Source organism: Emydura macquarii, unplaced genomic scaffold (assembly GCF_026122565.2).
Source record: "Emydura macquarii macquarii isolate MOO-44397 ecotype Brisbane River unplaced genomic scaffold, CSIRO-AGI_Emac_v2 contig_1477, whole genome shotgun sequence".
In the NCBI taxonomy this organism is placed as follows: domain Eukaryota; kingdom Metazoa; phylum Chordata; order Testudines; family Chelidae; genus Emydura; species Emydura macquarii.
In genome coordinates, this window is record NW_027131614.1 from 4,671,405 (window position 1) to 4,698,718 (window position 27,314).

A 27,314-nucleotide genomic window follows, 5' to 3' on the forward strand; every position below is an offset into this window, starting at 1 on the left:
AGTGTCCAGGGAGATTGAAGTGCTCTCCTACTGTTTTTTGAATGTTACCATTCCTGATGTCTGATTTGTGTCCATTTATTCTTTTGCGTAGAGACAGTCCGGTTTGGCCAATGTACATGGCAGAGGGGCAAATGCAAACTTTACATATACAAACTTGACACTGTTAGAAATAAACGAACAGGTTGTCCCTGGGGCAGACTGGGGAGACGGAACCCTTTATTGCCTGCTCGTGTCAACGCCGCAAGTTAGCAACGAGGGGGTTACTTTACAATTCTTTATACATTTACATACTGTTATGGATAAATTTCCAGCAACTCCCCATAGACCCTTATTTGGTTACACTGACACCTATAAAATGAATATTAACAACTACATGATGAATACAATTATACCTGCCCCTGTTTGTTGTTTACAGGATTACCATACAGAGGGCAGGCACATCACCTTAAAACCTATTAATTTTATACTAACATTCTTTGAAGTAAAGGTATGCCGAGGGGAAGGAAGATAATGCTTTTTTCCCACCAAGGCCTTGCGCAGGAGTGGCAATAGTGATTTTATTAGCCTCATCCCATGTGCAGATGGCCTGGAAGGGAGGAAAAGGAGAGATAACAGACTCTAATTAGAATTCACACCAATTAGTAGAAACAAGGTTTGCCCGTGCCATAACCCAGTTCCCTGTAACTTAGTCCTGACCATTTATCCAGCTTTTAACTCTTTACTCTCCTACAGACACTATCAGACTAGGTCTGAATAGAGACTGGGAGTGGCTAGTCTGCTACAAAAAATAATGTTCCCTCTTTTGACATTCACACCTTCTCATCAACTGTTGTGAACAGCCTCCTCCACCCTGATTGTATTAACCTCGTTAACACTCGCCCTCCTCACTGTGATGTAACTCACCCATCCTTCCATGTGTATATATATCTACCAAACTGAAGTTCCCACGTCATGCATCCGACGAAGTGGGTTTCTGCCCGCAAAAGCTTATGCCCAAATAGATCTGTTAGTCTTTAAGGTGCCATAGAACTTTCGCTGTTTTGCTAAAAACAGACTAACACGGCTATCGTTCTGGAACTCGTATACAATGTTGATTCAATTGCTTATCACTTGAGGTTCAGCCCCTGTCTGTATAGACTGGTAAACCTTTGAAATGGATTCTTCTGAGGGTTACCTCTCAAAGTAAAGTTTATTCAGGCTGTGAGGAAGGTAACATGGAATGTGGTGTTGAAGGAAGCTCTATAATCTTTCTTTGCTGGAGTTTGCTAAACTGCAAATTGTTCTTTTTCCGGCAATATCCTCTTCAGGTTAATTTGATGACCAAGTTTACTACTTATATGTAAACGTACTTTCTTTGTGTCTGACTGATGACTGGGCCAGTCAGAAAAGTAAACACATTCCTTTGTCTAGGGGAGACCTGTTTACCAATTCCCCTTGACATGCCTGGCTTTAAACATTTGACATATGACATAACACCAGCATATGCCCATAACTCTCTTAATATATACTGCATGCATATATTACACAAGAATATTATTTATCAGTGAGTTATTAGTTTTCAAATGATACCTCACAAGATATATTTGTACAAAGATTATTATAATAATATGCAGGGTGTGCATATAGGGGTACTTAGAATCACACACACACACGTAGATACTTATAGACTGTAATCAAGTCACTCCTTAACCTTCTCTTTGTTAATCTAAATAGATTGTGTTCCTTGAGTCTATCAAAGGTTTTCTAATCATTTAATCATCTTAATGGCTCTTCTCTGAACCCTTTCCAATTTATCAACATCCTTCTTGAATTGTGGGCCCCAGAACTGAACACAGTATTCCAGCAACGGTCACATACTACTAAATACAAACTCTACTTCTTTTACCCAAAATTCCCCTGTTTATGCATCACATTAGCCCCTTTGGCCACAGCATTGCACTCGGAGCTCTGTTCAGCTGATTTTATCCACCATAACCGCCAAATCTTTTTCAGAGTCACTGCTTCATAGGTACAGTCCCCTATCCTGTAAGCATGGCCTACATTCTTTTTTCGTAGAGGTATATATTTAGATCTATCCATTTTAAAACACACATTGTTTAAAGCATTAAAGCATCCAGCTTACCAAGCAATCACTGAGGCATTGTCTACACTAGCACTTATGCCAGCAAAATTTTTGTCAGGGGGGGGTGTGTGAAAAAACACTCTCCTGAGTGACATTAAGATTTGCCAGCATAAGTGCTTGTGTGGACAGCGCTGTCAGCAGGAGACACTCTCCCGCCGACATAGCTACTGCCGCTTATTTAGATGGTTTTATTATGTCAACAAGAGAGCTCTCTGCAGCTGACATAACGCAGCTACACAAGCACTTTGCTCAGGGGTGTGGTTTTTTTCACACCTCTAGACCTTGTAGTGAGTGGCCCAACCAGATGTTTTCCAATATACACACTAGTGTTTATAGATTTAAAATTCCCTTTCTGCAAAGTCACTACAGCATAAGCTATCCACTTCAGATGAACATGCCTGTGAATAAACTCATTTGCTAGAAAAGCAAACACAAGGAGGGAGGGAATACAAATTAAGTGAGTTAGCATAAAATTTTTAAATGATTATTGGCTGATGATTTCTTTTATTTATCCGTCTCTAGCTTCAGTGTGCTATTAACCACTATTGTTATCTTCGTGAATTGCTTTTTTGCATTAACAAGTTGTTTTAAGGATAGTTGCTATGGCACATAGACATCATTTCAATGACAGCCACTGACCATATTTTATTATTCCTTTTTAAATTGAACATTTGCCTGGGCCTAACATTTACAATAATTATCATTCATTTGATCTCTGTGTTTTGAAGTGCACTAGTTTATATCTTGTTCCTATTTCATCTTTTATAGTTGCCTTCAGGGCTCTTCATCTAATTAGCCATCCTGATAATTCAGGGCTGTTTCAAAAGCAAAAAATGTTTATTGAGTCAACTTTTCAGGTAAAAGCATAAATAAAAACTGATCATTACAGCTACAGCTTTTCTCTGTGTTGCTGAAGGTAAGTTTTCTCTCTCACTTAACTCTTCCCTTACATGAATTTAAAGGATTGTCTACTCCATTATCTCACCAGTTACCTTAAGAGCTTGATTTACTATCCTCTTTTATTTATTTTTAATGTATTGCATCTTGTACACTGGAGCGTGAGACCTGGGGCTCAGTCCTGTTCCCATTTAAGTGAGTCTGACATTCCCGTTGACTTCAAGGGAGAGGACTGGGCCTTTAGCAACCAGCATTAATAATTCTGTGTTCATAAGGGACTTTGTGTACGTGAAGACTTTGCTTACTCTAGACTTGTCTGGGGAATCTTCTGCTGTTGCACTAACACTGGTGTGGCTCCTCTGCGATAAGGGTAGTGCTAGTGTAGACCATGCACAGGCATCTGCTTCTATCGCCTTGTAGTCTAGAAAACACAGAAAAGAAAATACTGGAGCCCTGGCTATGCTAGTACTGCTGCCTTTTCTGCCTTGGTAGTTGTGCCTCCGTGGCAGTGCAATATCGTAGTGGGAGAATTCCCTGAAAAGATCTAGGGTAAACACTAGTATTCCATTACTAAGAACACAGGTGTGAACTGTGTCCCAGCAAAGCTGAGAAGGGAATGAGAAGGGACAAGAATCCAGTGGAGGACCCTTGCAAGTGTCACAGCTTGCTTGGGGGAAAGACTGGCTCCCTGGATGTCTGTCTTCCTCCAATTGGCCTGAGAGGGAACAAGCAGCAGAGGGGGAGAGGGAGACTTATATGGAAAAATCCTATAGTATTTAATAGCCAATGATAACCTTTCTATAGGTTTTGTGAGCCATCCTATAGAACATTTCTCTGCTATAGAATTCTATAAGATAGCTGAAAAAGCCATACTAAAAGAGATCATTCTTAATTACATTTGTTTGGGTTCTGTAGTCATTGCTATAGACCTATACTGTATTTTTATAGTCTTACTGGTTTCATTCCTACATGAATGTTTCCTTAAGGGTGCAGCGGCTTGCACTATTAATGTAGTTAGAGGAGAAAGACTTTGAAAAACACTCATTTTTTGCAAATTGGCTTCTCCTAGACTCTTCTGTCAAACATACTTTTCATTATAGAATATTGGGATCAAATTTGTAAATCCGTCTCTTATCCTATCACTAATTAATCATTAGGGGCACCATATCATCTTTAAACCATTAAAAATCAGGCACCATTGAAATGTCATGTGCATAACTTACTTTGATGTATTTTTATGTTAAAAGTCTCCTCAACCACTGACAGCCTGCAAAAGAATAAGACACATCAAGCTTGGGAAAATCACTCGAGCACTTGAGTAGTAAAATCTGTCATCTTGGTCAAGGAGAGTTGGAATGCTCCCTGGGGCCCCCTGCTACTTGTTTCTTAGTTCAGAGATGTGACTTTTGCAGGAGAATGTTGCTGATTTCATTATAGAGATTTTCTGGGTAACCAATTTTTAATGATTGTATGTAAAACTGCATTTAACTTAAATAGCAAAGGGATGCAGAGGATATCCATTCTACAGGTGAGTCTAAACTTGACAATCACAGGATTAACTTGGGAAGCTGTTTGACATTGGCCACTAAGAACTGAGACTAGAATCCCAGGTTTACCACAACTACACCATCTCAACATGTGTGCCTCTATATGTCAAAACACTCGTGCTTCTCTTGTTATGCAAACCATAATGCTACATTTAGCTCACATGATGTAATACCAGCCATGCTGTACTGATGCATATATTAAATCTGTGAAAACACATCCCTTTCCCTTTTGCTTTATGGGAAACTGTAACAGCTCTTATCAAACAGTGCTTATGTGTGTCACTCCCTGTATGTCTCTAGCTAATTTTTGCTTGTGTTTCTATTTGACCAGCAGCTTAATTTTTACTTTTCTTGACCAATAATTAGCAAGATCAGCTCATTTACTTGCAAACACTTTTTGCAAATAGGTTGTCTGTGACCTAATAAGATTTTAATGCAGGCTATGTAATGGATTCATAATATCTTAACACAAGCATGTGGATTCTTATGGTCCAGCAATTTGCCCAAGACAGCAGAGAAATTGCTTTTATGATGTAGCGGCAATTACTTTAGAATTCTGGGGCCATTCTAGAAAATAACCACACATTGAGTTAGACTTACTGATTTTTCAGAATGCTGAACACACACAATTAATAACTGAGTGAAAAACCACGCCACCTTTTTATTGTGCACATGAACTATGTGTATATTAAGAATTCCTTGTCCTTTCCAAAGTGCCAAATACTATGCAGATTTATGGTAATGTGAATCATATTTTTAATACGTTGAAGCCTGTAACAACATGTTGATCATTCAGCACTTATACTGTAATATAGTCATTGTAGTATTTTATATGTATATGACACCTTTCTTCCTAAAAGATTACAGAGCTTCACAAACCACTGCCATGAGGTACCTGTTGCGTGGACAACAGTAGACGCCAACACACACTGTATAGTGATATTTTGCACTTGTAAAGCACCTTTCATTTGAAGAGCTCAAAACACTGTGCAAATGTTCATTAAATCTAACAAGATCTCCGTGAGATAAATAGTCTCATTTCCATTTTATAGATGTGGAAACTGAAGAATAATAGTGGGAGACGGGGCATTTTGGGCCAAAATGCCAATTCAATTTCCTTGTAAAAAGCTCCACGGGGGGTGGAGCTGCCAGGCAGGTCATAATTAAACATCTCTTTTTCTCCAAAATTTGAGAAAAAGAGTTGAGAGAGAGAGAGGTGGCAAGTTGGACATTTGCATCATCTACTCTTGGGAGAATTCTGTGCCACTGTACACACGCAGAATACATGACCCCCACAGATTTCTTTGCTTCCCTGCAGAAGAATGACTTTCAGAAGCAAAGGAAGCTGCAGGAGTGGTCACATGCCCCTCCGCAGCAGCAGTCCTTGTGGGCGTTTGCCGGTGGAGAGGTAAATCACTGCACAGGACAGGGGCTGGGGATGCCTTGGCCAGTGCCAGATCAAACCCACTCCTAGTCCACCCAGCCTCCATGCATATGGACCCCCCCACACCCTCCTGTCAAGCTTTCCCCCCACACAGCAACCCCGGTACCGAAACCTCTATCCGGCTGAACCTCACACCACCATCACCCGCACCCATGCCTCCCTGCCAAGCCCCACTGCCCCTGCATCTGGTTCCCTGCCGAGCCTTTTCATCTGGACCCCACCCCCTGAACCCAGATGACGCCAAGCCCCACCCATGCACCCAGACCCCCTCTGCCAAGCCCCACACTCCTGCATCCGAACCCCAGCCCTTGCACACCCAGACTACCCCCTACTGGAACCCCCAGCTTGATGAGCCCCACCCCCTTATGCATCTGTACCATCCCAAGAAGCCCCCTACCCCCAGACCTAACCCCACCCCACCAAGCCCCACACCGACTCCCCAGCCAAACTCTATCCCCCTCATCCAGAACCCCCTTACTGAGCCCCAACCACCTTCACCTGGATCCCCCCCTGCAGAATTCCATTCCTCCTGCACCCAGAACCCCCCAACAAACCCCTGTCCATCCAGATCCTCCCTGCACCGGGAGCCCCCACTGAGCTGCCCATACCCTGATTGCCCCACATACAACCCTCTCACCTGACACCTGGATCCCCCTCCCCCCCACAATAAGCCCCTCCACACTTAGATGTTGCCAGGCTGAGCCTGCCTGTCCACCCCTGGTGTGGAGGGGCAGGGCCCCAGGGTGTTTCTGGGGCAGGCCTGGCCCTTGCGCTGTGTCAGGGTCAGGTGCAGCCTCACTGCCAAGTCTGTGTTTGGGGGGGGGGGGGAGGGGGGCGCGGGTGAAGGACTGCAGGGTGATCTCCAACCTCCGTGCAGCTAGTGCCCTGTGTGCCCCACTGCCATGCTGGAGCCTCCATATTTATTTATTGACAAATAAAATGTGGAGACTTGCAGAATTTTAAAATAATGTGTGCAGAATTTTTATTTTTTTGACACAGCATTCTCTCAGGAGTAACCATCATCTCCTCTTTGAATGTTCCCAGGCCTTTCAAACACACGGGAACAGAGAAGGTCCCATTGACATCAGCCTCTTAGGCAAGGTCTATATTTAAGTTTTGCTGGTATAGCTATAGCATCAAAGCCTTCCTAACATGGGCATGGTTGTACCAGAAAAAGCACTTTTTGCTGATATAGTTTGCTCTGTTTTGGTGAATAAAATAACCTATGCTGGCTAAACACTCCTTAAAACACACTTAAAACTGTGCCTACAGCAGGACTTTTGCTGGCATAATTATGCCATTAAAAAAACCCAAACCCCTAAGCAACATAGTTATGCTGGCAAAACGTTTACATGTATGCATGGCCTGTCACGTTAAATCCTGTACGTCATAAAACAGTGCCATCTGCAGGATGAAATTACTTTATAATGATTGACCTTAGCATAGCCAACTTTCTGAAAACCGGACATTGAGCACAGGCACCTCCCCTGCTCTGCCTCTTCCCCACTAAGGCCCCGCCCCTGCTCCATCTCTTCCCGTGAGGCCCCGTCCCTGCTCCCTGCCCCCCATTGCTCTCTGCTCTCTCCATCTCCTACCCCCCCACCAGCTGAGCAGGGCTCCAGAGGTGGGTTGGGTGACTGGGGCGGGGCGGGGCGGGGGGACAGGGGAGGGAAGGGAGAGCCGTCCTCTGGGGGTGGAAGGGTGACAGGGGCAGGATGGGGCAGGGCATCACGGAGGCTGAGAAGAGGGCCTGGGTGGTGAGCCCAGCCCCCGGCCCCACTCCTCAAACACCGCATGCTTCAGGATCCCTCCCCCCGGGCACCAGCCACCAATATCTCCCGTCGCCAGAGCTGGGCAGTTGCCGAGTGCTCCTCCAGCTCCAGCAGCAGCTGCTTTTCCTGCCCCCCCCCCGTCAGCAGGATGGAAGCTGATTGTGGACGGTCACTCAAATAATTGGATTTTCCCCCTTTTCGACCGGACACCTGGCATCCAAGACATCAAGAGAGTTATTTTGTGTTTTAATACACGGTAGAACCGCACTGAGCTAGATGCTTTCAAATTCACATAAAAAATTGGTCGTCTCTTCCAACTGCCAGCAAACATGTAATCACTAAGGTCAAGAGTTTTGTCACACTTATTTTTAGTAAAAGTCACAGACAGGTCACGGGTGTCCCTGAATTTTTGTTTATTGCTGGCGACCTGTCTGTGACTTTTACTAAAAATAGGGGGGAGGGCTGACAGGAGCTGACTGTGAAGCCTGAGGGGGGGGGATGAGATCCCAAGTCTCACCCACGAAGGCTGGGAGCTCCATAGCCAACAGCTCAGAGCTGCAGGGGCCACCCGTGGGAGCTGTGGGGGCCCCCCTGGCTGACAGCTCCTGCTCTGCTGCCTGAGAGCTGAGGCAGAAAATGTCACAGAGGTCTCTGGGAGCCCGTGACCTCCATGACATAATCTTATCCTTAGTAATAGCAAAGCCTTGTAATGATGTCTTGTTACCAGGAATTCATTATTTTTAAAATTAATGGCCAGAAGATTTACTAATGGTCTATGAAGTACAATAAAAATAGGAATTTAACTATAATTGGCAAATTCAATGAGCAAAGTGCATTTTGGAATGCATGAACCTTGTTTTTTATTGTGTATGCACTTGATGACTGATTTGCAAAGTCCGGTGATTGGCAGAGTCTCATTAATGTGAATTTTTGGGGTTCTCTTACTTAGTTGTGAGTTTTCTCTCTTTGCTTTTTGATAGAGCTGCTCTGTGACAGCTGAGTTCACAGCTAGAGATATGTAATAGTTTTGTTTTGGTGCATTCTACTTTCAGAAATTTCTTTCCATTATGTTTCCATTTTCCTAATTGTCTGTCTCTTCGAGTAGTTGGCAGAATGTAAATGGAAGTGCTATTTGAAATACACTGAAGTGTAAAGCGAGCCACTTTTACAGCCACAGAAATGGAACAAGAGCTCTGCCCTGAATATAAATCTGTATCTATTCTAGAGGCTTGATTCATCTCTGCTAGTGCACACAAACCATGCCTGTCTAAACCAGCAGGAGACACTCTGCCCCAGGCAGCGTTTGCATTTCTGCTAACTCAGAGGTTCTGCCAGGCAGAGGGCAGCTTTTTAAATTGAAGTTCAGGCTACACAGAAAACACACTGATGGAAGTTGCCTGGGACTCTGCTCAATCACCTGCCCTCACTCTCCCTGTTACAACCTTTATCTTGGTAGGCTTATCATCCCCTGTGCGCCCTTATGCTGAAAATCATTCTAGGACCGATTCAAGCCCCAGATTTTTCAAAGATTTTGATCTTAAAGCAGGTGCTTACTTGGTTGGTGGGTCTGTTGTATAGCCTAACTTGTCTTTTAAGCTAATGGCCAAGTATAGAGAGAGAGAGAGAGAGAGTGTGTGTGTGTGTGTGTGTGTGAGAGAGAGAGAGAGAGAGAGAGAGAGTGGAGTTGAAGTAACTGGCTTGTAAACCTGATTAACAAATTTACTATAGGCTTTCAAATAGGGTAAAAGTGACTTACTAGCATTAATCAGAAGTAACCAAATAAATAAAATCTGTCCCATTCAGTTTTAGCTTTGAAATTAAAGCGTGCTTCCAGGTATCTTGTTACTCTACAGAGAGTGCTGCTTATTTTATCTGCCCTACTTTTGCTTCTTTAGGCCTCAATCCAGAAAAGCACTTACGCGCCAGTAGTTGAAATCACGGGGCCTCAGTGGGTTAACCGAGAGATCCACGATACTACAGAGAGGTTCACAACAATCCTGACATCTTTCATGCAGACCCATTTTCCTTTCCAGTATTTTTCCCTTTGATTTGAGCTGATTTGCTAAAAGTAGTCAACTTTAGTGTACAGTAGGTGATTGACACAAGCTTTCAGATCTAGTTCTTTTCTGTTTCTCTGGTCAAGTAGTGTTGTTGCTGTGTTCTACTGTCCTGTGAAATAGGCCTGCCATGAAACTGCTGAGTATGTCAAACATTTACTGATGTGATTTTTGCCTTCCTTTCACTGTGTTTCAGAAAATCTTCAGAAGAACTGGACATGGATAAAGTGACAGCAGCTATGGTACTAACCAGTTTATCCACCAGCCCTTTGGTTCGCAGCCCTCCTGTACGACCCAATGGTAAACTTACAACATAATACTCTGGGGTGTCGAAAGACGCGGTAGGAATACATTATACTGAGAACTTGAAAGTTACTTTTCCACTCCGTGGCAGGCACTTAGCACACTTGAATAAATATGGTAGGAATAAAGTATTCTTACCTGCCCCAGGAGTAGTAACTCAACTGGAAAAGAAAAATAACTGCATGATTGTCCTGTTGTACCCATTGTAATTATCCACTGGGGAGCTAGAGGCAAGCTTGATACCAGGAGGACTGCAGTGAGAGAGTTCAGGTAAGTAAGGAGGAGAGGTGTAGAATCCTTCTCTGGAGGGGACTGTGATTTACTCTGTGTTTATACTGTGCCTAGCACAGTTGGGCCTTGACTTAGTAGAGGTGTCTAGGTGCTATTGCAGAAAAGCCCCTAAAGGAGAATATGGCTTCTGAGTGGCAGCAGAATGCTCTAGCCTCTGTAGCCCTAGCTCACCCCCTACATGGGAGGAAAGATCAGAGGAGGATTAATAGTGTTGGATCTTCTGACCCCCTGAAGTGTTCGCTCTCCAGAGGATCAGATTATTTTAATACGTACACGTGAAATCAATATGGCAGTGATTCTCAGCCTTTTCTATACTGCCTCCCTCCACCCCATATCCTCCCCAGTCAGGATCTAGTCAGGACCTACTTTCCAGTCAGCAATATGACAGCAGGGGAGTTGTGACCCCAGGAGACCTGATTGCAACTCCAAGGCTGAGAAACCGTGCAGGAGGGTTCTGCATAGGTACAGGTCCACACACACACCCCACCCCCATGCAGTTATGGTTGCAGTATTGGAGCCTTACTTCCCATCCTGTACATCTGCCTCCAGGATAATTTCTTGGAGACAACATGCAACCAAATGCATGAACCTCATAAGAGACAGTTGATTACATGAACAAAACACAAGTATGAAACAATTCATACATCTGATAAGCAATTGGTGTTTTCAACATCTGGCAATGAAATTGAAAATGTGATTGATAGTTTGAGAGGGTTTGTAAGGGCTTAAAAATCTATAGTATTATATGGCAGCGTTCCTGACACTGTGATGCACTTGCTGGTTGTTCATGTGGTGCTGATTCTTCCTCCTCACTTCCACCCGCTAACTATATACTAAGTACTCTCCAACTAGTCTGTAAACAAGTGCAGTAGTTGCAGGAGGGATATTAACTGGTCGTGAATTGGTGAAAGGGAACCGGAGTTATCCACTAAACAATGTTTCTTTTAAGATGAAGCCACACTTTGAAAGCATGTGAGAAACCCCTGCTTTAGAGGTTTCATAAGAATAGCCAATTCTTCATCTTTCATTAAAATGGTAATTTCATCCACTCAGTTACAACATGCCCACTGCCTGGGAATCTGTTTATCTAGATAATTAGATAGCCCCCTCAGCATAGTATCTGAGCACCTTCCAACTATTTAAAAACAGAAATAATAACAAAAGAGCATCAAATGCATGCTATCTAGTAGCTTTTGATTGATCAGCTCTCCCTGTCGATAAATTCTACTAAATTGTAAAATATGTAAAAGATCGTGGCTAACTGAGTTTGATATTTATTCTGATGCAGTTTTGAGTGTCCTGTGATATTTCTCAATATACAGTTTCAGTATTTTCTAAATATTGGAAAGACTCAAGGAGGAGAGGGAGGGACGGACATGATAATGGTTTTCCCTTTTCCATAAAAGGTTGTTAGAAGGAGGAGGGAGAAGAATTGTTCTCTTTAACCACTTGAGGATAGGACAAGAAACAGTGGGCTTCAATTGCAGAAAGGGCAGTTTAGGTTGGACATTAGGAAAAGCTTCCTAACTGTCAGGGTAGTTAAGCACTGGAATAAATTGCTGAGGGAAGTTGTGGAATCTCCATCATCGGAGATTTTTAGGAGCAGGTTAGACAAACACCTGTCAGGGATGGTTTAGATAATACTTAATCCTGTCTTGAGTGCAGGAGACTGGACTAGAAGACCTCATGAGGTCCCTTCCAGTCCTACGATTTTATGATTCTATGAATTCAAACATTTTTGCAGGAATGATGGGCCAAATTCTGAAGTCCTTACTCAGGCAAACTTTACTACTGCTTGAATGAGAGTTTTGCCTGGGTGAGTCCTTAGAAAAGAGTGAGTAAGGATTTAATAATCTAAATCTGTTTTAGTATTGCTGGAATATACTACAATTATTTTGATGTCAGTAATGTAAGAAACTACAAATGTAATAGTCATGAATTGATTGGACATGTGCATTTTTTTTCCAAAATAGGAAGCAACTAGCACTGTAAGAAACGGTTAGCATTTTGCTTAGTAGTTTAAAAAAATAGTTTTAGTGTTAGTAATTTAGGTTAAATTCTGCTCTTCAGTAGAGCTGCTCTGGATTTTCCTCTGTGTAAATTAGATCAGAATATGTCCCCTATTTCCCATAAATCAGTAATATTGGGTCTGATTCTCATTTACAGTTAGCCTCCTTTATACCACTCTGACAACATAAAGGGGCCTTAAAGTGGAAGTAAATTACTCTATTAAGATATACCTATTTTAAGCCTCCTTTAACACTGCTAAATGGGTTAGTGTAAATGAAAATCAGGCCCACTGTGTTTGTTTTCTTCTTCTTGTCAACCTCACTCAAGTGTTTTCTTTTGTATATTATTTTTTTCAAAAGTGTTCTTGATTAAATTTCAATCTCACTAAGGTAAAGGGAAGCTGTAAAACAAGAGAACACAAAGCACTGTGATAAATATATCAGAAAATTATATTTGAAAGTATGTTGTTTCCTTTATTTTTCTGAACAAACAGCTTTTTTAAGCGGTATTAAGTTCACAGGCTGATACCAGATGTGTGTCTTGGCTTTGTCATGAGACTGAAGTGCAAATCATTCAAAAATAGAAAAAAAAGGAGAAATGCACAGAATTTCTGAAGTTCTGTAACCACAAACTGAAACAGTTGTGCATTATATCCTAGTGTATTGTTTTGTGCTTCATCAACAATGAGCTAATTATTTGTACATTTTAAAGAAATTATGGATATCACTAACTTGCCTACATTTTGCATTCTGACCCCAGTCTCACAAACACTTAAGCACATGAGTAACTTTACACACGAGTAGTAATGGGGCTACTGAAGTAAATATAATTATACATGAGCTTAGTGTTTGCAGGATCGGGCCCTGTGTTGTGAGCTATGGATATTTTTAATAATTGCTCATGCTTTAGGGCCAGATCCAAAGCCCATGGAAGTCAGTATGTCCTAGGAATTCTTAAAGCTAAGCATGTGCTTAAACGCATTCCTGAATCCGGCACTCATCACCATGCTATCTGATTGCCTGTTATGGGTTATGGTCCAGAATAATTATTTGTCTTCCCACTACAGCTTTTTCTTTTCTAGAAAATTAGGTGCGAAATGTAAGTGCTCCAACAGAGACAAATTTTAGTAAGATGTCAGTCTGTCCTCTTTGAAAACTGAGTTCTCTGGCTTTTTTCTGCCTAAGGTTAAACTACCTGAGCATGGTAACTGAACATCAGATAAAAGCAAATGGATCTCCTCAGCTTTAATTCGTGACACACAAGCATTTGTTAACTCCTGTGGTTATTCTTAATTAACAGAATCCCTGAATGGATCTTGGAAAGAAGGAGGATTTGTGCCTTCTAGTACCAGCAGTAGTGGATACTGGAGCTGGAATGCCCCCAGTGATCAATCCAATCCATCCACCCCATCTCCGCCTCTGTCTGCTGATAGCTTCAAACCCTTTCGAATGCCCTCTCAGCCAGATGACAGCATTGATGAAGCTGAAACAAGCAATCTCCTTTTTGACGAGCCCATCCCTAGGAAGAGAAAGGTTAGCCTCATCCAGTTCCATACAGCTACGCATCTGGGATTCTGTTCTTGCTAGTTCTGCTGGGGAGGGGAGGAAAAAACCCACAAGAGACCACACAAGCAACTCTGCTGGGAGTTTCAGCTGCTAGGCAGACACTCTCCATAGCACCCAGTGTATGTGCTAACCCATGCAGCATGTGCCCATGGGAACAAGCCTAACTCCACGCTTCTGGCTAGTACCCAGGCTGCCATCAGCACCAACTGTTTGCTGGCAGATGTTGGAGACGCACGTAGCTCCTGCCCAGAGAAGCAGCAAGATACTCCCTGCAGACCCCTGTCCTCCTTTGGCAAATTCCTTTGGGACAGGCTGCAGTAGGCAGCCTTTCCCTATTCCCTTTTTGCCATCACAGGGCAGGATTTGGCCCTGTATTTCTTGTTCACTGAAAATGCTGTTTTTCTATCAGGGGCCTAAGGTGTGAAGCACTCTCAGAACAAACCTCAGGGGAGGGAATCTGATGCTTTCTGTATAGTGTCATCAGGCCAAATTCATCCCTGTTGGAATTTCACTGAAATCAGTGGTACTCCACCAAGGATCGGTGTGGCCATTCGCAACTAAATAAATGAAACTAAACAAAATGCCTTGGTTTGGTATGTAACTCCCCTCTCTCCATCATTCTGCCAGCAAGCAAAGCGCCTCTCTTGAAGAAGCAGCAGAAGGAAACAAAGAGATGGCATTTGTCCAAGCTTTCCTCACTCCTAACACAACAGGATAGATTTTACATAGCAGGATGAAAAAGAGCTCTCTGTGAGGAAAGAGGAAAACAAGGTCTTTATCCTTTCTTAGTGACTTCTCTGGATCAGACTGAAAGCGATAATTGCCTCGCCACTGGCAGGATGAAGTTTTAATGATTGTTTAAATCGGATCAGATTTATCTCTTTGCTACAGGAGTTGCTCATTTGCTGCCCCACTATCGCTCTTGCCTTTGCTGAGATGTCTTTGAGAGGATGGTATAAAACACTGTACCTCTTCGCTAAATAGAAAAACAGTATGGAGAACACATTTGTTACGAAAAATTAACAGTTAGTTAGTTATTAAAATAAATCCAGACATGACTTGAGGCGGGGAGAGGACAGAAAGAGAAAAAGAAATGTTGTGATGCTTTTTACTACCCAGTTAAAGCTGAGCTTCTCATTGTCATTCTTCTGATTGTTCAGCAATGATTAGGCAGATGGTTTTATAACTGCATTTTTACTGTTCCATTATTCATATTTTACATACGCTCCACAAACATTTTATACTTGATTTTGGTGCTTGCAGTTTTTGGCCTGTACAACAAACATCAAATTTGTATAACAAATGATATTACATAGGGTTCACCTATAGCAAATTCACTTTCTCCTATCTTTTCATTCTGTCCCTGGTTAATACTTGTCTGAGGCTCTCTCTACACTAGCACTTATGCCGGCAAAACTTTTGTCACTCAGGGGTGTGAAAAAATACCCCCAAGTGACATAAGTTTTACCAGCATAAGCACTTGGGTGGACAGCGCAATGTCAGCAGGAGACGCTTTCCTGCTGGCATCGCTACCACTGCTCTTTTTGGTGGTTTTATGATGTCGGCAGAAGAGCTCTCTCCCTGTTCCGATACAGCTGTGCCACTGTTAGTTTTATGTGTAGACTCGCCCTGACTGTGATCTTTCACTTTGGAGAAAAATATTTATGTTCTAATTACTGGTTGGTTAGCACTGTCAGACCACAAAGTGTAAATGTAAAAATAGAGCAATTGATAACTTCACCAATTAGGAGTGACAGAATGCTTAATCAGTTTGTGTCAAACTACCCCAGCTTCATGAAGTCATGTCTTAGAAAATGTCATGTCCTCCACTTCCAGTCCTCAAGAAAGTTGAATATTTATATTTTGCCATAAATTCAATCTGTTCTCCATCAAATCACTTACTTATGTCTGAGTGGGAGGGATTATTATAGAGTACTAAAGAATGATCAGACAGTCGCGTGACTGGCTTAATATTTTGTACTCACTAATTTGGAGAAGAGAAGGTGCCTATAACAATAAAACAATTCCTATAGAATTGTTCTGTTGCCTCTGCTGGGGAAAGCAGTACATTCTTGAGAATTGGCAGGGTTTCATGAGATCCAGTCTCAAAATTTATCATTCTACGAAGTTAGTGGGTTTGTTGGAGGGGGCCCTTTGTTATACTTGACACTATTTGTATGTGTGGCCTTATTTTCAAAGATGCTGAGCACCCACAGTTCCTATGCAAGTCATTGGTTATTAAGCTCCTTTGAAAATCAGGCAGCTCACCCTTTAAGTGTTCAAGAGCCAGATTCTACCTTTTCACCCCATCTAGCAGGGGTGGCTAAACTTTGGCTCATGGGCCACATGCGGCTCTTTTACAGTTTATGTGCAGTTCATGGAGCCCTCCCCATTCTCTGCCTAGGGGAGAGCTCGGAGCTTCTGGGGAGCTCAGCGCTTCTGCCCTGTGGCAGGGTGGTGGGGCTAGAGGATTCTGCCCAGCGAAGAGGGAGGTTTCAAGGGGTCAGTGAGTTTGGCCACCCTTGCCATATATGTTGACTGAAGTCAATGGGCTGCAAGGTCTTTAATTAGGGGTAGAATCTGGTCCTAAATTTTCTTGCAAAATAATCCCAGAAGTATTTATTTTATGCCAGAGGGATCCCACTTTCTGCTGTAATTACACCAGTGTAAATCCAGAGTAGCTGTATTGAATTCAGTGGAATTACACCAGTGTAAACAAGTATACTTTGGATTTACACTGGTGTAACTGGCAGCAGAATTTGGCCCAGTTTATGATGGAGTAACACATAATGATGGTATATATCTGTATTTTTTCCTACCTTTCATGTGAACATATGAATAATAGAATATTTTTTTAAAAACTGCTTTTTCTTATAACTTGTCAGAACTCCATGAAGGTAATGTTCAAATGCCTTTGGAAAAACTGTGGAAAGGTACTGAGCACAGCTGCAGGGATTCAGAAACACATCCGGACCATTCATCTTGGGTAAGAGGACAATCGTCCTTTGCAAGTCTGAAGAGATTTGGTACTAACGCGTGTTCAGATTCTTCAACGTGCACACAAGCAGGGCCAGGTGAAGGCATGGGTACCCTAGACCAGCTTCTGGAGTCAAGTGATTACATCAGAATTTAAGCTGTCATTTAAAAAACAAACAACTATCTCCCACTCCCTACACACATCTGGTCTGGTTGCAAAGAAAAGCTTGGAAATATGACGTGTGTAACCAACAGAGTGGTTTAAAAAAGGAATCATTTTATCTGCTTCTAAATCCTAAACTCTTAAATTTCCAACTTTCTTGAAAACTCAGTCTGTACACTAAGGCCTAGTCTACACTTACCTGGCAATTTGGCGGCAGTCGACAGGAGTTACACAAGCTACGCAGAGTAGTTTGCATAACTCCCATCAACTGCTGTACTTCTGTTCTACGTGGTGTCTTCACTGCACTGCACCACTTGAGGAGGTGGTTTTACTAGGTCAACTTCCAATCGATTAAGCGGATCTTCACTGTCCACTCAATCGATCCAGAAAGATCAATATGACAGTGGCGACTTTGCCACTGTCAGTGTAGACATACCCAAAGAGTAAGTGGGGTAAATTTGGTGCAGCAACGCAGTGTTTTCCATATGTAACAAAGGGATTTAATCATTTTAAAGTTGAAATTTCAACAGAGCCTTTACCACAGATGAATGACTGATGCCTGCACAGTCCATTTTGGGGATTTCTAAGGCACCTCTCATTGTAGAGTCAAAGTTCCATTCCAAGCTAATGGAAGTGGCTTTCAATACTAGTAGAAATACTGCCCACCTTTGCTATCACTTCTACTAGTTCTACCAATACTCTGCAACGGGTCCAGAGCCAAAAAAATAATTCAGCAGCAGGGTCACGAAGGCCATGCAGAAGCCTGATTCCTAGTTCCCTGCTCTAAAGACTACACAAGACTTCTCCCAACCCCTTCCCTGCAAATGAGTAAAATGTTTACATGGTGCACATCACTTTTTATAAAGTAAGCACAGCTGAAGCTTAAATTTTCATATATTTAATTTATTTGCCATGTATCCAGGACTTTAAAAATTAACCTTGAAGTTCAGCAATGTTGCGTTAGTATAGTAATACGTGTTCTGTGTCTTTTCTTGATTTAGACGTGTAGGAGAGTCTGATTACAGTGATGGAGAGGAAGATTTTTACTACACAGAAATCAGGCTCAACACAGATTCAGTAGCTGATGGCTTAAGCAGCCTTTCTCCAGGCTCTCCATCTCTAGCATCTCCTCCTCCTCCTTTTCCCATCCAAGATGCAAACCGTCCTGAAACTTCATGTGCCAAAACTGAGACTAAATTGATGACACCTCTGAGCCGCTCAGCTCCTACCAACCTCTACCTCGTACACACGGATCACGCTTACCAGGTAAAATTAGGGATGATAAACTAACCTACATAATAGAATTTAGTGATTACTCACCTGCTTTAGTTTAACAACCAATTTACCTAATCTGGATAATTTTTTTTGTATGAGAGACACTGGGGGAGACTGATACTGCCTGGCCCATATTGGATTTTTCTGCACAACGAGTCCCATGGCTGCCAGAAACCATTCCATTTTTTATTTGTCTATTGTGAGGTGGGCAGCTTTGCATATATGTGGTTGAGCAGGAAAAATAAAAAGGTTATAACATCCACTGCACTTACTGGTAATTCTTTACAAATGGCCAAAAAAAAAAAAAAAAAACCCAAGCAGATTCCAGGCTCTTTTAGAGAACTTTCCAACTTAATTCACACAGCATGCATTCATTGTAAAAATGTGCTAGAAACGAGCTTTTGAAAACTCTTCATTTTGACATGCTTTGATCTCTTGGACACCATGTAATTTCTAAGAAAAATATAGGCTTTGAAGTATTGGGGCCCATGGCCTGCTTACGGACAGGAAAAATGAATTCTTACCACATCTAATAAATGTAATAACTTTTTCATATATTTGTATTTTGCACAAACGAAAAGCCTCGGATCTGATATCTATTAGTGAGACCACCTCTAGCTGGATGTTAGCTACAAGCCAAATGGAGATAGGCTTGGTCAGTACTTAGGGTTTTCCTTGGAGGTCTCTCATAATAGAAGTGATGACACTATCTGAGAGAGCATTGAACCAGTGCTCCAGAATATTGCTAGTGGATACACCATCTTCCCTTCAAACAAGCTGTTAGCCACTTGATATGCTAATCTTGCCAATTATCTTCAGGCTTCAAAGTTTCCTTTTTTAAGGAAAATTATTGCAAAGGTTGTGATAAAGCAATTCTGGTATAATTGGGAGTTACCAGATTTCCCTGATAACTTTCAGTCAGGCTTTCAGCATGGATATGGCACAGATTGTACTGACCTCACTGGCTGATGGCCTCCTACCAATAGATAAGATGTGTGTCTGCGTTGATTCTCTGAGATATGTCAGCAGCTACTCATGTACAGACCTTAGCTGCCATAGATGTTATCGTTCACACAGTCCTGCTCCTTTTCCCTTTGTGAAATCCCAGAGGCTGGCTTTAGAAAAGTGCTTATCTGTCCTGAGGACTATCTTGTGCAGGAGTCCGCAATATTCTAGATTGTCATCCCTGCTGCTGAACATGACTGTGAGCCTAGGGAGGAAGATGCTCAGAGAACGTGAGTGGCTGCAAACAAACACGGTATTTTAAATTGATAGTGCCTGGTTGAAACAACTGAAGAATGGAAGGAAAGCTCACTTTTAAATGGTCTAAATGTAAAACAAGAACCTTTATGACGATAAAAGTTGATTCACAAGAGGCATTGGAAACCAGTGCTAAAGGCAGCCACTCATTCACCCTGCTAAGCAGAGAGGAAACAAATTGTGCAATACTGACTGTATAAAAGAAGAAAGGATTTAAGAAGATGTTGAGGTTGAAAACCCAAGAACCTCAGGAGAGTTTTATCCAGGTTCCAATAGCCCATAGGGAGAAGAGGCACCTCAAAAGAAAGACGCTTATCATCAATGTGATGAGCACATTATAAGACCGAGGTGGAAAGAAAATGAGTGAGCTGAGAGGACAGTAGTGTTGTTTTTCAAAATCTTGATTTAGCTTTATTTTTTCAATAACTGCCCTTAAATTCTGAGAATGATTTCAGCCTACTGTTTGTAGTACGGAAAGCTGTTTTTCAGCACGTTTATCTTTTCATTGCAGAATAGCTGCCTCACATTGTTGACCATTAACCATTTTTGGTATCTGAAATTTCTTTCCTTCCACTCTTTAGTAGTTTCAACCAGACAGTACATTAATTTAAAGTACTATATTTGTTTTTGCTTATTACTGGGCTTGCAGTCATTCCAGTTAAAGATTTTGTTAGTGTTTGCCAGATGCTAGTTTTTAGAACTTTCTTTATGTGGTGGGAAAGGGGGAACATACTTGCACATGTGGTGGTTGTGTCCAGGAATTAGACAGTTTTGGGAGGAAATTATTAAATAGATTCATTTTATGGCAAAATGCCAGCTTCCTAGAGATTCCCTGACATGCTTATTTAATGCTCCAGTAAAAGATTTACATTGTCAATAGAATGACAAAGTTATTTCTCTTTTTACTGGCAACAGCAAGACTTTGTGTTACACATAAAAATGGGACTTTTCCTGCTATGGAATTGTGGTGTAGTAAAATGTGGATTGTCCTTTTAATGGAAAAGCTTTCACACCAAGTACATAGACAAGAGAAGTGCCCCCCAAAAAAAAAGGATAGATATTTAGAAATTTGGTCACCGTTTTTAGTGTGCTCAGTGGAACAAGCCAGCAAGCTAGAATCTTTCGCCTGGTTCTCTGATTTTTAACCTGGTTTTAAATAAGTAATGCATGATGAAGTATGTTAAAGGTTTATTGTAATTTTGCCTTCATGAAAAGTTTCAAAAGGGAAAAAAAAAACCCTTTTATACATAGATTTCTGAGTTCATACCTAGTGTTGTTTATTATAAGACCTGAGCTTTTAAAGGTTTCTTATGGAGGCCATTTCTCGGGAGAGCTATCACCTTTTTCTGAGCCCAATTAAATAATGATTGCATATAAAGATGTTGTTCTTTCTTTGCTGCCCTATTCATGCTTATTCCCCCAGAGAACAATGGCAGAGTGGAATTGTGGAATTATTTTGAGCCGCTAAAAACCTGATTGATTTGCCATTACAAAGAGCGAAAGATCTTGTTGCAATGCTTTGGAAGAGGAACACTTCTTTTTACTGGAATATTTTCTTTTTAAACAGGCCACTCCTCCAGTGAACATTCCAGGGTCAACGAAGTTCACTCCCAATGGCCGTAGCTTTAGCATCTCTTGGCAGTCACCTCCAGTTACCTTCACCGGCATTCCGGTAAGTGGAAGATGAACAAAAAAGATACCTAAGCAATGGAAAGATTTAAAACTTACCAATAATGCTCTTATGACTGAAATGAAATGCAACAGAGTGGGAGTTAAAGAGAAATAGATAAAATCCCACAGGTCCTAATTCTCCTTTTACACCTATTTTACACTACTTTATAACTCCATTGATTTACATGCAGTTACTCCTGATTTACAATATGTAAACAAGTGGAGAATTAGGTCTTGTAGTATATTTTTCAAAGTATCTGCTTACAAAAGAATGAAGTGGATAGCTGCAGTGCCTGTAAAATCTTCTGCATTTGCCATTGCATGTGTCCATTGTTTATATTTCTAAAGGATTATTTGTAAAACTAGAGGCAACCATCAATTTGATTGTTCTGTTAGAAGGCTAATTAGAAAGGTACTTACATTTTAAAGACGCTAACAGAGGTGCGGATATCCAGGAGTTAGAACACTGCAAATTCTATACAAAGGAAAGAAAATAATTAATTTTCCTGACAAAATTGAATGGTGTAGTTTTAAGTCCTGATTCTAGCCTCAAATACATTCATGCACTCATACACTTCTGTTGATTTCACAAGGGACAATTTTGCTTTTATATGAAAAACATGCACTTAGTACATATTGAAATTAGAGTTCCAATTTATTATTAGCATTTGATTGTTAATGATGCAGTATTAGATTTCAAGTTCAACTTTGACAAAGATTATAAAATACTCGCAGGGCATTGTGGTGGTAAATTCGTGAAATTAAATGGAAATTTTGCCTGAGTAAGGACTGTTGAATCAGGCCTTTTGCTTAATTATAGAGAGACTTTCAGCAAACCCATCCAAAAAAAAATAAAAATCAAACCATAAGGATCTGAATAGTGGAGAGGGAACTAGATAATACGAGGTGTCAGGCATGTAATCCAGTGTGTATCAGAAATTAAATTAAAATCACTAATTTCTTTTTAAGATGCAGAAAATCTGCTGTTGAATAAATAGTAAATAAATAGGTCCAGTGTATTCCTATTTTAACTTTTATAGAAAATGTTAATCAGGCTTGTGATCAGATGGCAATCTGATTTATATGTTGGATATCAAAGCATTTCATTTCAAATTACACAATCAGAATTTTCACAGTTTATCACATAATGCACACTAACCATCCAGAGAGTCACATAAGGCTTTTTTTCTGACAACGTATATTAGACACGGTGATAACAGATACAGCCTCCCTCTCCTCTCTTCACAAAGTGAATCACAAAAGCTTCTTACTGTCAACCTCTGGCAAGTCTTGGAGATTTTTTGCCATGGCAGTGGTCTCCTACAGAGCTGATAAAAATGAAAGTGGCTCAATCAATTACACTGCACTCTGCCAATGAATATTTATTAAATTCCATCAAGGAACAACTAACAGTGAAAGACATCATGCTGGCAGCAATTTGAACAAGAGTGCCTCGACAGAGCCTGCCACACGTAAAGTACTCTCGGAATTCGATTTCACAACAATACAGTTGATAGAGTAATTATTAAACTAGCTCCTTTTGTGGCATAGCAGAAATTGGCGCCAGTAGTATTGGGAATCCAAGAATGCAATTAGCGACATTGTAAATCAGACACTAAAAGGAAGAGACTAGACATGTAGGTATTTAGTTGACTTCAAGCAATAACATTGATCTTGCAACTATAGTGAGTGAGTGTTCCCAAAAGAATTTAAGAAACAAATAATCATTTTCTGGGAAATTATAAGAAGATGCCAGTGATTTACAGTGTAATTTAAAACAACCTCCTAAAAACCCAGAGTAACAATGTTGAAAGCACAATCATAGGCCATTCTGGGGGCCATATAGACTGTTTTTATCCCTCTTTCTCCTTGCAATCTTGCAAATGTTGTTAGTGCAAAAAAAACCAAACAATAAAAACCTAAATCAACCACACATCACCACTACAAGGACACATTTCTCTGTTTTATAATTCTTAATAGGCATAAAATATATAATAAGGTGAAATGGACATGAATATTTTAAAGACACGGTGGCTGTTTTCCTCCTCTTCTTCCAGCTAAGAGAGCCTACAGGCTACTACTATTAAAAAAGGGTATTCCAAGCAGTGCAATATAGTCCATCATTCTTGTTCTTATTGTTGTTAATTACTAATGTTTAGCACATAATGCAGTTCAGAGGACTTTGCACACAGTGTTTTGGCCAGGCCCTAGCTAATGATTACTAGAGATTTCAGGCCAAATCCTCAAAGGTACTTAAATGCCTCTCCGGCTCTTGAGCCTCCTAAATACACCATTTAGGCGCCACTGACATTCTCAAAGCTGCTGCTTAGGTGACCACCGGTCAGCATATGCGAAGCCGACTGAACCCTGATGCTGTCCCACAGCTAAAGTGCAGCTCTGACCCTGGCTCATGCTGAAACTCCAGGGACAGGATTCTCAAATTAGTTGTGGGCGCCTGTCTCACCACTCCTCAGGGCAGACTGCCAAGGAACAAGGCACACACCTCAAACTGGTTGTCTGTTCTGTAATTAGATTTCACCAACCAAGTAACAAGCGTGAACCCGTAAAGCACTCTAACACCCTTAACATGGAGTCAGACAGTCCCCTTGGGCACTCCAGTTTATCTTGTCACTCGGGCAAGTCTGCCTTTGAGATAGTCCAATGGCGTACAGAGATGGGGGAGCGGGGGGAGGCCATGCTCCTGGGCACCGGCCTAGGGAGGGGCGCCAGCCAGGCCCTCGGAGGAGGAGCCGCCCCCTGTCGCAGGCAGTCAGGGTGTCCTCCTGGCCCCTCCACCCCTGCACTGGGCACAAGGAAAGAGCCACAGGGACCAGAGCCTATCCCGCCGCCCCCCAGCAGGGAGAGAGCGGGAAATAGACCCCCACACACACATCCTCCCTGGCGGGGCGCTGCTGATGCTGCCACCTATGGGGGGAGGAATAGGGAAGAGCGGGACATGGCCCGCAGACACCCCGTGAGGTGCTCTTGCCGACCGGGGGGAGAAAGTGGGACATAGGTCCGCAGGACCCGCCCCCCCCTCACAGGGCGCTGCTGCCAACCGGGGGGGAGGGGGGAATGGGGAAGAGTGGGACACAGGCCTGCAGACACCTCTCCCCCCCCCCCCCCCCCCAGCAAGGCGCTGCTGACGGGGAGGGGGCAGGGTGCCAATGCAAGTATGGCTCCCAGGCGCCAGAGACCCACAGTACGCCACTGAGATATTTCCTTACACCAAAAATCACAACAATATTCAGGTTACTTCCAGTCCCAGAGGACCAGTCACTTACCCAGGTCAGTTATACTTCAGATCTCAAACCAAAGACAATGCTCATAGCCAATCCTATAATACTAACTAAAGATTTATTAATTAAGAAAAATAAATAAGTTATATACAAGATTAAAGCAGGTAAACATACACACACACGAGATACAGTCTTAGGTTCCAAAAGATAATAGTAGCTGCTATAATATGCATATTCTATAGGTTCTTCAAGACTAACACAAGTCAAGCAGCTTGGGGATCCTTTGCTTATGCTTAGAAATATTGCCTCCTCTGAATTCCAAGCAGCATAGTGATAACAATTCCTCCTTGACAGGGTTTTTTTATGCCCTTCCCCCAGTATTCAAGCTGTGATGAGACAAAGGCTTGTGCACATATCCTCTTCACGGGCATGGGGGAAGCAATCAGCAAAGTTTGTGGCAACCGATGTTCTACAATGGTTTGTCTGGATGGTAGCTAATAAGCCTTCTTTTGTTGAGGAGAAGGTGACACCTCTTGTTGTAAACTAGCATTTCACTCTTAGTAATGCTTCACTATTGCCTGTGGGGTTTTATAGTTTTAGCAAACTTTTATATTTACAGAGCAAAAACTTAAATATTATCTTGTAACGTGGGATACCAATACTATAAGTCAGATTAATACATGCCGCATCCTACAAGAATTTCATGAAGTCTGAACACATTCTTATAACTCTAATATCTTTTTAACAATACTAACACACCAGTGAGCCATACTGGTTTCCAGTTACGCATTTGCCAGTGTTCAGTAAGGTCCAGGGGCCTTGGCAGGAGCTGGCACCTGGTCTGCCAACATCACATGTGCATCTCTGCTGTGTAGAATCAAACTCTTTATGCCATGAAGGTAAATCATTGCAGCCCTTTAGAAACGAGGAGTGGAACCAGAGAAAATCTGTGAGTATGGGATTTCATTGATATAGACCTTCCCTCTGGATTTTCCATGAGTACAATTCCCAGTAGAATCAGGAGCTGAAACCTTCTCTCTAAGTTCTCTTCTCCAAATACTCATGATGGAGGCCATCCCCAACAGGAGAGAAACCAGTTCTGATGCCTCCCTCCTTCTAGCTGCCAGTGTAGGGCCATTTTGGGGAAGTGGTTGGAACACACAGCGCTCTGGCAATCCCCAGCTTGAAGATCATATAGAGCAGGTGGTGTTCAGTGCAACTGCCCGGCATAATGCAACTGCATCAAGGCTGGGACAGAGAAGCAGGGAGCTATAATCATCTCCCTGGCAGCTGCATTTTTGATACACCCAGCATAAGATGGATAGTCTTCAGTAGAAGCATACTGGAACATTTCAGCATAGTGCCAACAATTTCCCAAACCATTGCGCAAAAATAGGCTACAGACTTCAGCTGAGCTGTCCACACAAGTAAAACTGTGTTTTTGTAACCAAACATCAACAGTCTCCTCTGATCCATTTGTAACAACACAGTTAAATTCTACTGAAACAACAGCTTCCCCCCACCCCAACACAACCATTTATCAACTGAGATTGTGCACTACACCTTCCTGCTTGCCTGTGTATATCGGAGCATTCTGGTAAAGTCTGAGCCTCTACCCCAGTAACTTAGCAGAACATGCAAACAAACCATCACCAGCAGGACCTGGGCAATGCACTCTGGGATGTCCTGCCACACAGGGAGCTGGGAGGAAGATGGATTGCCCAAGTCAGTTGTGCGAGCATACTTCCATCCACATGGCACAACAGTTTAACTAACTGGTTACAGAATAGCAGCCATGGGCCATCTTAGGACTCCAGGAAGGGCAAACGTGGTTAGTAGGCATCGTTTTCAATCAAGTATTTACCATATTGCATATGGTGACATGCCATGTTTAGAATCAGCCACATCACTAATTGGTTGGAGTAATTCCTGATTTACACCAGCGTAACTGAGAGCAGAATCTCATCAGAAATCAGACGAAATGATTAGTTGTTCTATTGCTGTAAACCAGAGTTTTCCTTGAATAGACTGTTCTCTGCTGTGCCTGCAGGTAGATAAGAGCTTTCTGTTCAACAGATGCGAGGGAATGTAGAAGCTGTGTCTGTTATATGCCAGCAGCGTTACAAAAATTCCCTATGGGTTTGTAGCAGTGGAGTTGGCAGAAAGCAGTTAGCCAGGCTGAAACAAAGACTATGCAGTTTCCCTGCCCTGGTCAGGTCAGGTCTAATTCTTCAGAATGGATGGCATGTGAGTTCAAAAAGGCAGTGGTGAAAAATGATAATTTATAAGGGACTGTTACTTGCACTATCTGCAGTGATGTGTTGGAATCTAAGCCCAAGAGCACTGTAATCTCCATGTTCAGAAACACCTTAAGGAAAACGCATTTCTCTGTGTACACCAAACTTAGCATTCAGAGACATCACAGACATTTAACAACTCCGCCTAGGGTTCTTGTAGATGTCTTTTACGTTGATCTCCTCCACACAGGAGCAGAATAACTTCCAGAGAGGTCAGAGTTCATAGGAAAGGTTTCGGGCCAAGGTGGGTATTAAGTTATATTCCTACTTGATTTGAGTTGCCCACAGCCAGGCCCTTGTAGTAGGTTTGCTTGAAAGGGTGTGTGTGGGCAAAAGCCACCCACCACCCTGCTCTGCCAGGGGCCCAGAGCCACCCAAAGAAGGGAAGACTGCTAAGGAGGCTTTGAAGGCATGGGCAATGATGA

General features: G+C 42.1%; 1 protein-coding gene and 1 long non-coding RNA gene across 7 annotated transcripts in view; one reads left to right on the forward strand and one right to left on the reverse strand.

The window, feature by feature from the left end:
• Positions 1-27,314, forward strand: part of ZNF704 (zinc finger protein 704) — a 136,743-nt gene that overhangs the window by 90,382 nt on the left and 19,047 nt on the right. For all 5 annotated transcript variants that reach the window (XR_010920850.1, XR_010920851.1, XR_010920852.1 and 2 more), the window contains exons 3-7: positions 10,036-10,139; positions 13,743-13,975; positions 16,894-16,994; positions 18,149-18,413; positions 21,250-21,354. Coding sequence is in view for 2 of the 5 variants with exons in the window: in XM_067553566.1 (XP_067409667.1) it covers positions 10,036-10,139; positions 13,743-13,975; positions 16,894-16,994; positions 18,149-18,413; positions 21,250-21,354 (808 nt within the window). In the remaining 3 variants the exon portion in view is untranslated. The remainder of the gene's footprint in view (positions 1-10,035; positions 10,140-13,742; positions 13,976-16,893; positions 16,995-18,148; positions 18,414-21,249; positions 21,355-27,314) is intronic.
• The window catches only part of LOC137156681 (uncharacterized), a 49,219-nt gene continuing 42,778 nt past the window's right edge, over positions 20,874-27,314 (reverse strand). Inside the window, exons 1-3 of one of the 2 annotated variants that reach the window (XR_010920854.1) lie at positions 22,513-22,631; positions 21,774-21,828; positions 20,874-21,382 (exon numbers count right to left, since the gene is read on the reverse strand). This is a non-coding gene — a long non-coding RNA (uncharacterized lncRNA). Of the gene's footprint in view, positions 21,383-21,773; positions 21,829-22,512; positions 22,632-27,314 lie in introns of those variants that run through there. The other variant, XR_010920853.1, reaches the window with a different exon arrangement.